This window comes from Denticeps clupeoides, chromosome 8, assembly GCF_900700375.1.
Source record: "Denticeps clupeoides chromosome 8, fDenClu1.1, whole genome shotgun sequence".
In the NCBI taxonomy this organism is placed as follows: domain Eukaryota; kingdom Metazoa; phylum Chordata; class Actinopteri; order Clupeiformes; family Denticipitidae; genus Denticeps; species Denticeps clupeoides.
In genome coordinates, this window is record NC_041714.1 from 20,780,178 (window position 1) to 20,793,422 (window position 13,245).

At 42.7% G+C, this 13,245-nt stretch overlaps 1 protein-coding gene across 6 annotated transcripts in view; it reads right to left on the reverse strand.

Annotated features, from left to right (window-relative positions):
• kcnq5a (potassium voltage-gated channel, KQT-like subfamily, member 5a) overlaps positions 1-13,245 on the reverse strand; it is a 101,690-nt gene that overhangs the window by 27,540 nt on the left and 60,905 nt on the right. For all 6 annotated transcript variants that reach the window (XM_028989029.1, XM_028989027.1, XM_028989026.1 and 3 more), the window contains exon 2: positions 3,321-3,411. In XM_028989029.1, coding sequence (XP_028844862.1) covers positions 3,321-3,411 — 91 coding nt within the window. The remainder of the gene's footprint in view (positions 1-3,320; positions 3,412-13,245) is intronic.

The window sequence follows — 13,245 nt, forward strand, 5'->3', positions numbered from 1 at the left end:
GGTCACACAGCGACACACTCGTCACAGCAAAGCACGTTCTGTCCGGCCCAGAGTGAACCGCAGGTGACGTTATATTCGGTTTAACACCGGTAGAGACCACAATGACACAAACTCAAGAGCTTACACATTCTAACATGTAATCACTGACGATATTGAAGCATAATTGGGAAAATTGGGCAATTAATGAAGCTCAGTTATCTTGTTTTCACCACAGTCAGAGTTTACTTACTGCCCATAGACAGGTTATGGCAATTTTAATGACTTCCGTCCCCTGCTGAGTGGCTGAGTAACATTTTTATCATTTGAGAGGCTTATTAAATGTCTCCCAGAAATTAATTAAGTGCCTTTGTTTGTGGTTTTGAAAACCTGCAGAGAGGCATAATGACACCCACACACTGCGCAGCTAAATGCACGGTCTAAATTCAGCTTTTTAACCCCCAACTGCAGAGAGCCACAGTGGCAGGTCAATAAATTACAAACAACAACAAAATTATACATATTATCTGTATATTTCTAACAATGTCAAATAATGAAAAAAGCTAAAACATCGCTACATTCAATACATGAACAGTTATATATATGTTGGTTGTACGCTTATGTTTATGGTTCATAGCTCATGCAAATATGAAATATTCTAAATTATTAGAATATTACTCATGATCAAAAAACGATACCCAGTACAGAAATTCCCAACTTAATATCTAGCAGTCAATACTTGGTTTAGGGTTAAAAGGCTAAAGCTTTTCTAAATTCAATTATGAAAACCCATGACCTTTATAATGACATTATAATGGATTGGGATAAACCGGTATATCTCTGCACCGGTATTGCTTTATAATTGTAATATAATTTGGTATAATATCTCCACACTGGTATTGCTTTATAATATGTAATATTGTGTACAGATAAAATAAAAAAATCAGAATCAGTGAGAAAGATGTCCTCATATGGTCCAGCTGAAGGTGGTGATGCTAAGCAACATCATTCAGTCTGCGGTCACTGGTAGAAAAAAATTCTATGAAGCTCCATTCTGGCCAGCAGGACTTTCAGGAAAGCCTGGTCATTTAACCCCAAAAAAGGGCACCACAGTAATAACATTTCGGGCCACCGGGTCATCGCTGTCTGTATTTAGGTTCTTCTAATTTGATTTCACGCTCAGCACTTTATTCAATAACCAAAACGCGTATGAACCAGAATAAAGAACCTGCCCTACATCTGGGTTACGGGACGAAGGTGCTGACATCAGCAGAACGGAGAGCGAGAGCGAGAGTTTCAGCGTGAATGAACGTTTGTCCCCTGCCGTGCCAGCGCGGCTACGCCACGTACAGCCAACGTAATTAACGCTCAGCTAATTTATCATCCGGTCCCGGGCCACTACGCTAATGAGCGCGAGTGTGTGTGTCCCAGGCTATTTTCTTTTCTAAACCCTACAAGATTAAAACATCTGCCAGCGGCAGAGATAACAACGGGCCTGACACTGCTGTTAGCGAGGATATTAGAGAAGAAAAGGCATTTGGGATTCATCATGATTTCTTCTGACATGTAGCTGCTATTTAAAGCACATTACATTCTTATCCCTCTGAACGATGGAGGTTCTTGCTTTGTGTTCAAGTGAAATAGGTTTTTGCGTAAGACGTGACGTTGGTATTTGGTGTTCCGCCATTGGTATTTCCACCTTGAACAAAGATGCAGGGCTCTGTTTTACAAACACACGCTAAGCTAGTGCAATGTACAGTTCAGGCCAAAAGTTTGGACACACCTTCTCATTCAACGTGTTTTCTTTATTTTCATGACCATTTACGTTGGTAGATTCTCACTGAAGGCACCAAAACTATGAATGAACACAAGAGTGTGCAAAGCAGTAATCAGAGCAAAGAAACTAGAATATAAAACATGTTTTCAGTTATTTCACTTTTTTTGTTAAGTACAGAACTCCACATGTGTTCATTCATAGTTTTGATGCCTTCAGTGAGAATCTACCAACGTAAATGGTCATGAAAATAAAGAAAGCACGTCGAATGAGAAGGTGTGTCCAGACTTTTGGCCTGTACTGTAAGGCACCGTGTGATTTACATAAACAGGTAAAACTAAAAAGAAGTTAGCTGTACCTTGAAACCAACTACACTTTTAGTTGGTAAGTTATCATTTCTGAGTATCAAACGGGAGAAGCCAGATGATTGACAACTGTCACACATTCTGGGTAAACATTATTAAAGATTGTGCTTCTTATTTTATCGGTTTATTTCTGAAAATCCCAAGGACATATCAGGCAAACAAGCCCCACGCTTAGCGCGAAACACAGCAGTTCTAACATAAGATCCATTGTTAAGAAATATACTACAGATCTCATACGGTTTCTATGGTTCGGCTAGTCTTTAAAATAACAGTTCCACCATAATTTTTATATTTCTGTGAGCGTGGAGTTTGCGCGCAGTTAGAACAAAGCTTCCAAAAATATCACATAGGAGGGAGAGGAACTGTCTCCTTCTGACCTTTACAACTAATTAAACTAAAGTTCATGTGGCAGGTGGAGACGAAACAATGCACAGTTGTGAAAATGGCACCCTTGACCAACCCTATTATTTTACACGTTCCTATACACGTTCCTGCCCTTGTCTGAGGGCTCGGTGACCTGGACGCTGCACTTCAATCATCTCGGCCAGCAGGACGTTGGATCCTAACGCCAGGGCCACAGCCGGCCGTTCAACTGATCCCGATATCCCTGTTTGCAAAGCAGCGAGGGGTCCAACTCCAACTGTTGTTCTCCAGGCAGGGCCCAGAGAGAGGAGCAGCTGGGTTATGTAAAAATGATGCGCTTGTGTGGATGTCGATATGGGATACGCGAAGGAAGAAGAAGAATGAAATTGTACTGACCGAGTGCCTATTTTAATAATAACAATAAAAACCTATTTTAATTTTTTATATATATCTTTTTGATTACTGTGTGAATGGAGAAACTTTCAATACATCAATACATTTATGGAAATTCAGGACTATGATTAATGATTTTAATCCTTGAGATGTTTTATTAATGTTTGGTTTGGTCAGAAATAAAAAGTATGACGATCGTAGTTGTTTGGGTCAGTGGTGGCCTAGCGGTTAAGGAAGCGGCCCCGTAATCAGAAGGTTGCCGGTTCGAATACCGATCCGCCAAGGTGCCACCGAAGTGAGCTCATTTTTGCAGACACCTCGGATTGTGTGTACTGGCACATTTTTAATTCCTGTTTAATTGCTCTATTACTGGGCCAATAAGCAGACACCCTCCATGACAACATGTTGATCCATATTTCCCAAATCAGCAGCCCCGGCTGGGTTCTCACCAGTATGAGGAGGCAGTGGGAGGAGAGCTCCAGATAAGGTGGGATGGTGGACAGGACGGACAGGACCAGGCAGCCAAACACCAGGATGAACCTGTAAAGGAGATAACAGCACAGTGTTTGGAAATCAGCATCCATCCTCCATGCTGCCCACATTCAGACCATTAAGTCACCGCATCGTGAGCGCACATCTTCATAACCGCTGAACATGTGGCACAAGCAGCAAGCGTGTTACTGACTGATTTTTCTGCAGTTTTCCTGCTCGGAGAGACGGCTCCTATTTGTAACTGGCCTCAGTTGAAATGAAGCCACACACGCCCTTTGATATGTGCACCACACCCTGACCCTAATTAACACATCAAGCTGAAACATCATAATTACATGAACAGTCGAATATATTTTGGTTGTATGCTTATGGTTATGGTTCATAGCTCATACAAATCTGAAATATAGTGTCAGAAATTATTAGAATATTACTCATCCTCAAAAAAGGATACCCGTTGCAGAAATTCCCAACTTAATATCTAGCGGTCAATACTTGGTTCAGGGTTAAAGGGCTAAACCTTTTCTAAATTAAATTATGAAAACCCATGACCTTTGTAATGACATTATAATGGATTGGGATAAACCAGTATATCTCCACACCGGTATTTCTTCATAATATGTAATATTGTGGTACAGAACATGCAGCATGATGAGCCACAGATAACGTTCTAAATCCCTTTCAGTTGTAATGAAGCCGCACACACCCTTGGATATGTGCACCACACCCCGACCCTGACCTCTCTGGCGTAAATGAAATGAAAGTGGATTCTAGTAAAATTGGCCATTTGCAGGAAGACAACAAGAATCTGTTGTGTGTGTCTTCATGCAACCAAACACACACAGACAGTGACACAGTGTCAAAAAAGGTTCAATCTATTTCTATGGAGCACTCTTTCAGCACACATATTTCCAGTTTACTCCATTTTCATGTATGGCATTTACCAGGCACCCTTATCCAGAGACATTTACAATCAGTAGTTACAGGGACAGTCCCCCTGGAGACACTCAGGGTTAAGTGTCTTTCTCAGGGACACGGTGGTAATACGTGGGGTTTGATCCTGGGACTTTGTGGTCTTCTGGTTCATAGGCAAGTCTCCTGCCCACTAGGCCCCTACCACCCCACCCTTACTATCACACAAGGTGATGCATCAATGTGTGTGTGTGTGTGTGTGTGTGTGTGTGTGTGTGTGTGTGTGTGTGTAGATGCTACATCCCTTTGTTGTGGTACGCAGAAGTAGATGTGTCACGTCTCTCTGTACCGTGAACTGGATGAACTCTGTTTAACCTCTCTGATGGTGGGTTAAACAAGTCCGACCACCACAATGCTCCAGTTGCGGAGGTCTTCTACAAATCACTGATTCCTGTGAACTATAGTGAAAGTGAAGCGATTGTCAGTGTGAAACACTGCAGCACAGCACACGGTGACACGGTGAAATGTGTCCTCTGCTTTTAGCCATCACCCTTGGTGAGCAGTGAACAGCCATGACAGGCGCCCAGGGAGCAGCGTGTGGGCACGGTGTCTTGCTCAGTGGCACCCCAGCAGCGGAGGGTTCGGGATTCGAACCCTCCGAATATGGATCCGATTCCTTACCCGCTAAGACACCACTGTCCCCATAGTGGCGGGAACAGTGAAACAGTAAAAGAGCTGCCTCTGATTCATTAGCTGAGGAAATGGCTTTCTAATTTGCCTGAGTGCTGCTTTAGGACATGGCGGGTCAGAGCTGAGGTCGAGAGGGTAATGAGCTAAAGATGTGCAGATGTCTCTCACACTACTCTCTCACTCCATCTTTCTTTCTCTCTCTCCCTAACACTCACATACAGTCGCACGTACCGCAGGCTGGTACATAACACATGGACATAATGGTCATCACTCCAACACAAAGGTCAGAGTTCCTGCTGGGAGAATCCACCCACAGATGCACCCAAGGACACTGCAGAACCTCTCTTACAGAAAGTGGGGGTGAAATAACAAGTGAGAAGTTAGATTATTTATTACTTTAAGTCCTCACCTCTGCACGTTTCAAAGCTAATAGATGATGAAGAATTGATAGATCCATTTGACAACATGCTGAATAATTGATATCTTAACTCGCCCGAGCCCTCCCTGACGATCCTTATTTTTTAAAAAGTGGACGTGATTCAACAATGAGACCCCTTTGATGCTTTGTGAGCTTTTGATGAAGCAAGCAACTGTGTAAATGTCAAGGAAAATGTGGGGTTAATCAGAGTCTCTTTAATTGATGGCAAGTGTGATCCTGGGAATAAATGCTGTTCATTTAGCATTCAAAAGGAGCTTCGGCAAAGTATTATTTTAAGGGTGTGCACACATATGCACACTTATACCAGCGTATAGTACTTTTCTCTCTTGTATTTTTCATTGTACTGGTTACAGGTCACATTAAAGTCATTTTAACAGGGCTGCAAATCCACTGTATTTTCCTTGTGCCTCACAGTGCTTTGAAGTCGATTTTGCACCAGCAGATCCCCCTGTCCCTGCGTGTGTAACACAACAGAGTGGCAAAATCGACGCTCTAACTAATATTAGCTATCACCTTCGTTTTCCCATTTTATAAAAAAATTGTGGGTGTCATTAAGAGATGACTGAATATTTGATTAAAATGTTAAAAACATAAAATAAACACCATTATTATTATTGAAAAAGTTCTCCATTACGCTGCAGGTATGATTACATCAACAGGTCAAAAATGTTTGTATGATTATATCATTTTTTTAAATAACATTATTAACCATTCTCCTTGTAACCAGTTATTTATATGAATGTAACAGGTTATTCATGGTTATTGCAACCGGTTATTAATTAAATGATTAGGAACATGTGACCTGGTGGAATACCTGGTGGAAGGAGCATAGAATAGAAAATTCTCGGTGAGTATGTTAGGATGAATGCACTCATACGATTCATCTGAAACACAAAGTCAGTACAACAACATCTAAAATCAGTATCTCCTGAGTTATTACTGCTGGGACGTGATTTATTGGATGCCGTGTACAAATAGGCCTGCTGCATCTGGATTTGATTTGGTCTCAGCTCCTAATAGCCCTATTCTGTCTGAAGGCATGGACACAGGAGGCTATTTCTGGCAAACACAGGCGTGCACACACACGCTCACAGACACAAGTAAGTGGCTATGACAAATGCATATGCAAGCACTGCAGGGACACTCACAGAGAAGTTGGTATACAACAGACCTGCCACACAGAGGCATATAGAACAACCTTGTGCGGTGGGTGCCATTATTCCTCAGTGTACCCACGTCAGTCGGACAGGAACGGGTTCACAATAAACTGTAAACTGTAGTCATTGCTGGTTACATACGGTCGCTTTACATGCATTGTGTATTTCTACTGATTTCCGGAGTCCCCTGAAGGCCCCTCAGAGCCACTCTCTCTCTCTCTTTCTCTCTCACACACATGCATGTATTTAGATAGTCACAAACACGCCACCCCACTGTGTCTCAAGTCGGTGAATGGTTTGGGGGAGAACGAGGCTGTGGGGACACAGAGGGAGGGAAAATATTAAAGCTTCCTGCAGACCCAGACATAGCAAAGGTCCCATCAGGCAAAAAAAAAAAAAACACCACCCAGCACGGTGGTTTTATGAGACACGGTGAATATGCGCACAGAAGTGTCTTTGTGGGTGTCTGTGTGTGGCGGAAGTGGAGGGATGATCACTGGACACTGAAAAAACAAGGCCCTTAGGTAAACCCGTTTGTATCTGCTTGTTAGATGTGACAGTTGAATGAAGGTGTGTGTGTGTGTGTGTGTGTGTGTGTGTGTATCTTTAGAGCTTTTAAACAGACGAATGTCTCGACAGAAGCCCACAGACGGGGTGTATTGGCCCGTATTAGAGCCCCGTCGCTGGCGGAAGGCTGGGGCCCAGGTCTGCTCTACTGCTTTCAGCTCAGAGCTGGAATTTCAATCATCCCCTGATCACATTCCCAACATCTGCTTTCAACAGCCTGACCACCAGCGTGGGCTGTGGCGGGCACCCGGCCTCTGCAACACTAGGGGCGTCACGTCAGTGGGACACTGAGGCAATAACATGCATGCACTTCATACACATACAACACCATAACGATTCACACAAAAACAGAGACACAGATATGATATTTATCATTCCAGTCAGGGAAGAAAGCACAGAATTCGGACATGGTGGAAAGGTTTTTATCAATGGACAAGGAATTATTATAACATAAAATAAAAGTCACAAGGGCCGAAATGGAGCCATAGGCGTGTGACGGTTGTCAGGAGCTGAAAGTAAAGTTAAGTACATAACTGTCAACTTTAATGGGTGCTGCCGACCTGATTTTTTTATGGAGTCCTGACTAGTTATGCTTAACTGGGCCAATCTGAGATTACTCCGGACTCCATGATTAGACATTTGATTATTAAAAAAAAAGGCCAAATGGAAGGCCAAATGCGCTGTAATTCACCTGCATTTTAACACGTGATTTTACGCTAAGCACACTTTAAATGCAGTTTCTAAGGCCCGTTGCAGACCACGCGATACGCCTGGTCCACAGCGTGGTCTGTTTTAGCAGACGTCTGGTCTGACCCGCCCACTTCTCCTCCCACCACGAAACAGCGTGCCCGTCAGCCCACTGAGGCACCACTGAGCGAAACACCATCCTCACACACCGCTCCCCTTTCACGCTGTGTTTCACCAAGGGTGATGGTTAAATGCAGAGACCACATTTCGTTGTGTCACCGTGTGCCGCAGTGCTTCACAATGACAATGACTTCACTTCTTACCGCTGCATCCCTGCCACATCAGCACCATCTGAGCGGCTGTTTTCTGCAGCTGGCAACGCGGCCTCAAAATAAAGAGCGAGCCTGAGCCGGGAGCGTGTGGACATGCTCACATTTTTCATTTTTGCACTGCAATGCAAAGTGTCTGAACAAAGGGAGTGAGAGAGAGGAAGTGTGTGTGTCAGTGTGAGAGTTTGTGAGTGTGTGCATCTGCGAGTGTGTGCATTTGCAGTGTAGTGTAAAGAACGAGTTCTGACATTTAAACAAATCCTGTTAAATTTTCTGATTTTAAAATCTGATTCTTTGATTAATAATAATAAAAAAAATCGGCAGATTAATCGATTATTAAAATATAATATAATATTATACACACATACACTATTTATAAACATCAGAATAATGTGGCTCATCTGTGGATTTCAACTTGAGAGAACTGCACATAATCTTTTGTAGAAATTAATATCTACAGAGAGACTTACACCTGCAAAATTACCTGAAACTCTTATCAGTTTCATTCGTTAAACGCAGACAATGTCCCCTTGTTGGGTGGTTTAGGTATAAATAATAAAATGTTCTATTGGTTATCAATAAGGATCCTCCTCAACAAAAAACAAGTGACCATGAGTTAAGATCCCTTTCAATACAGCGCACACATGACTACTGCCACCCCAGGGTGAGAGAGTTTCGCTGTGCGAGGCAGGTCCCAGTCTTTATTTAATGTTTCATTACTTTGATTTATGTATTTCGGCTGTCTGGCCGTTGCTGCTCCACAATTTACTGTAAATCTCCATCGCTAATGCAGCGCTGATACTGTGTTGATAATACAGAACCATTAAAGGTGCTAAATATGGAAAATGGCAGAGGAAAGTGGAAAATGTTCACAATGGAAAAACGGGGAAAGAACAGATAAGCTGCAGGAGAAGAAAGGGAATTGGCATTCGGCTCTTGGCATTGGGGTTGGTTCATATCGTCGTGACATGATAAACGTGCTCATTAATTTTGGGTCAGATTAATCTGAAATACACCGTGAGCGGGGCGCCATCTGAAACTCAGAACCATCTGAGTTATAACTGTGCAGAACTGAGTTATTGGATGCCGTGTACAAAGCCTCGTGCAGCTGGATTTGATTTTGGTCTCAGCTCCTAATAGCCCTTCTCTGTCTGAAGGCATGGACACAGAAGGCGATTTCTAGAGCACACACACATTAATAAATAGTTAACAAGAAGGTAATATAATGAACCGTCATCTATACACATTTGTCCCACATTTGTGATAGAGTAGAATGTTTGGATTATACACACACACTGATGCAGTCAGACAGATGTTAATTTTTAGGAAGGCCATTTCTGATTCTATATTACAATAAAATATATGTTGTAATATATGAGATTATTACAACAGAGGTGATGCTCTGTTGTAATAAATCCCATGTTAATAATCATGGGGGTGTGTTCCACGCCCCCCTACGACTGATCAGTACCTGAGCAGGTCAGTAGCAGACAGACCGGTGGACGTGTGTGTCTGTCAGTACGTCTCAGTTTAGAAGTTGCACGTCCGGCCTCCACGTTTAGTTAAATGAGACGCTGTGGCCTGCAGGTCGACTACAGCGTCAACTGCTGAAGTGAAGCCCTTTGAAATTGTGTGAGGGCACGCAACAGAGAATAAAATATATATGTTTCTCCCTTTTATTAGTAGCAGCACAGGATTCAAAAGTGTTTTCCTCGGCCCACGTTTCTTTGCTGTGAAAAAGTCTGTGTAATGATACGTTTGGTAAACGAAGGACGCGTTCGTGTTCCACGTACCCTGCACAGAAGACGTGACATCATGACATGACATCAGGCTCACACATTACCTGTGCTTCACCACCGATGCATGGACTAGCACTGCACGTAACTAGCAAGCTGACCAAAATGCAGCCGTTAAAGCCCAGTTAGAACGCTTCCATGCCCAGTTACATGCCAGTGCTGAATCGTAGCATAAACTACGCTTATGACAAACACAACTGAGGCTTTTTCAGAAGGACACACACACACATGTACAAATGATCACAAAAGACTAATGTACCAACCTTAATACAAGTAATACAGAGTTTTTTTGTGTTCGCCTATTCGAGTGGCCATTTTCACCCACCTCTGTAAGGCCAGTTGTGTTGTTATGGAAATGTTCAATGACAAGTACCTTAACACACACACACACACACACACACCGACGCAGACAGTATATCAGTGGAAACCAGATTCTTGTACCATTATACTGATGTATCCACTGACCCCAGGTCAGATCACAGAGAGTCGGACAGCACAGCTGGATCTGGAAAAGTGTGATTTACAGCCCAGATTAAACACTACTTGGAAAGCGGGAGTTTTTTTTTATGTTTTATGCGTTAAGTATGTTTTATGCGTCCATACGCTATTTTCTACGTGTGTGTGAGGAGGAGGGGAGTGTGTGAGTCAAACATCTAAGCCAGACCATCCTGTGACTGCTGGGAAGTGGTACTGGCTCTCTCCTCAGACATGAAAGAGTGTGTAAGAGGTCAACTACGTGAGAGGTCACCGTTTTCCTCACACACGCACGCACACACACACACACACACACACACACACACACACACACACACACTCACACGCACACACACAGCCTGGTATCATTATCTGTTTCCTCCTTTCTTTCACTGCCAGGCCATAAATTCCCCTTCAACCAGACAAATGAGGAGGGTTGGGTGAGGGTCCTAAGGAGACAAGAGAGGAGGGAAATTAAGGAATCCGACAGAGGAATAGCGAGACGGTTAGGTGAATGAGTCTAGACCACATAAAGCTTTAGGAGCAAGAGTGTGTATGTGAGTGTGTGTTTTTGTGCCCGTTCTGTAGACATTTACATTTACATCAGACACCCTTATCCAGAGTGACTTACAGTCAGTAGTGACAGGGACAGTCCCCCCCTGGAGACACTCAGGGTTAAGTGTCTTGCTCAGGGACACGATGGTAGTAAGCGGGGTCTTCTGGTTTATATGCGAGTGTGTTACCCACTAGGCTACTATCTAAAGTGAAGTGATATATAAAGTGAAGTGATTGTCACTTGTGATACACAGCAGCACAGCACACGGTGCACACAGTGAAATTTGTCCTCTGCATTTAACCCATCACCCTGAGTGAGCAGTGGGCAGCCATGACAGGCGCCCGGGGAGCAGTGTGTGGGGACGGTTCCTTAACCGCTAGGCCACCACTGCCCCTTTACTACCACCCCTTGATACTAATGATACATAAAATATACGTTGATGCATGGGCTAGCACTGCACGTAACTAGCAAGCTGACCAACGCATAGAGGTGTGAAGTGTGTAGAGGTGTGAACCTCACTGGTCTCATGATTCGATTCGGTTACGATTACCAATGCCTTGATTTTTCGAAGCATCACAATGCATCCAATCAATTTTTTTTCGACATTACTTCATGTTATGTTTTCAAATACGTCAGTGAGATGATAGATGTGAACAATGCATTTTTTTGCCGTTCGTGGTATCTGGTGAGCTTGAGCGTGCAACTTTTTGCAATTTGTGCACTTTTTCTTGGGGTCAATTTCTGCTGAAATCCCGACTCCATATGGAGATCTGCGCCGGCAGAAAAATCACCAAGCAACCAGATTATGATATAATTCATTATGTTCTGCACTGCATCGATGCAGAATCGTCCACATCTGCATCACGATGGATTGATTTTGAGGTTCATTTCAACATCCCTACAGTCCTGCTCGTGGCCATAGTGCTCAGCTACATGTCACAGGTTATGCATCCAAGACGCACACTGCTGCAGGACACCACTCACAATGTCCATGAGAGTTGCCCTAAAATACTGAACACATTTGCATCAAAAAACATTTGCATCAAAAAACTAACCATTTTTTTATATTAAACTCTGGCCAGCAAAGAGAAATGTTATTTTTTCTGTACATATGACAATAAACTAGGGCTGTGCGATATGGCATAAATTTCATATTGCGATATAAATGTAACCATAGACAGTAGGTGGTATATATTTGATAAGTAAATTTAAATGAAACTGTTAGGGTAAAAAGGGTAACTTTTTGTTAAATGGCAAAGGCACTGCAGCAGGAAGTTGTATAGTAAACCTTTTACAGATCCAACAACATATAGCATAACCGTATACCAGATAAAACAATATCTGGCCAATTCTACTGAGAGTGGACCCATAAGGCCAGTGAAATACCAGGTATTTGTATGATGCAAGTGATTATGTAAAATGTAGAGTTTACACAAGAACTTTTGACAGTAGATATTTAAATAACACTATGCTGGTTCATATTTTATCACGCACTCCATCTGCATGATTCCACTTTTTTTTTAATCATAATGACTAGGGCTGCACGATTTGGGGAAAAAGACATATTGCGATTATTGAGATCAATATTGCGACATGCGATTGCGATGTGATAATGGACACTTGCTTGTATATCAATGAAGAGTCGCATACAAATAGTGAAATGTTTAATTTCAAAGTGAAACATACAAATTACTTATAACAACCTGAAATGCCCAGTGCTTTCAAAATACAATATTCTACAAAATTAAGTAATCACAAAAACTCTTTTACATTACTGTCGAACGACAAACCCTGGTAAGGCTAAACAACTGTTTTCATTATATTTGGCCATTATAAAATCCCGTATTATAGTTCTTACGTTTAACCAAAACGTTGTTTGGAGGCTGACTTGAACACAGGAATGCATAGCTTCGCTAGCTTAGCTAAGGTTAAGACTTGGCCAAATATATTCAAAACAATTGTCCAGCCTTACCTATGAAATGTAATCCCTGGTTTGGAGCGTACAGTGGTTTGTACAGCCCCAAGCAGCACAAGAGTGAGCCATTTTTTGCACTTCTCTCCATAGACATGTATATGCTTCACGCCACAGCACAGCCTATCGCAATATGGCGGCGACGTTGACGTACGATGCAGCGCGTCATGCGGCGTCTAACCATATGTCTCCGAATCGAAAGTCATGTGACCAAACACGTCACATCCGACTGAGAGGTGAGACGTGAGATGTGAGACTTCAGTCAGCTTGCAAACTTTGAGAGAATGGATCGGCAACATATCCGAT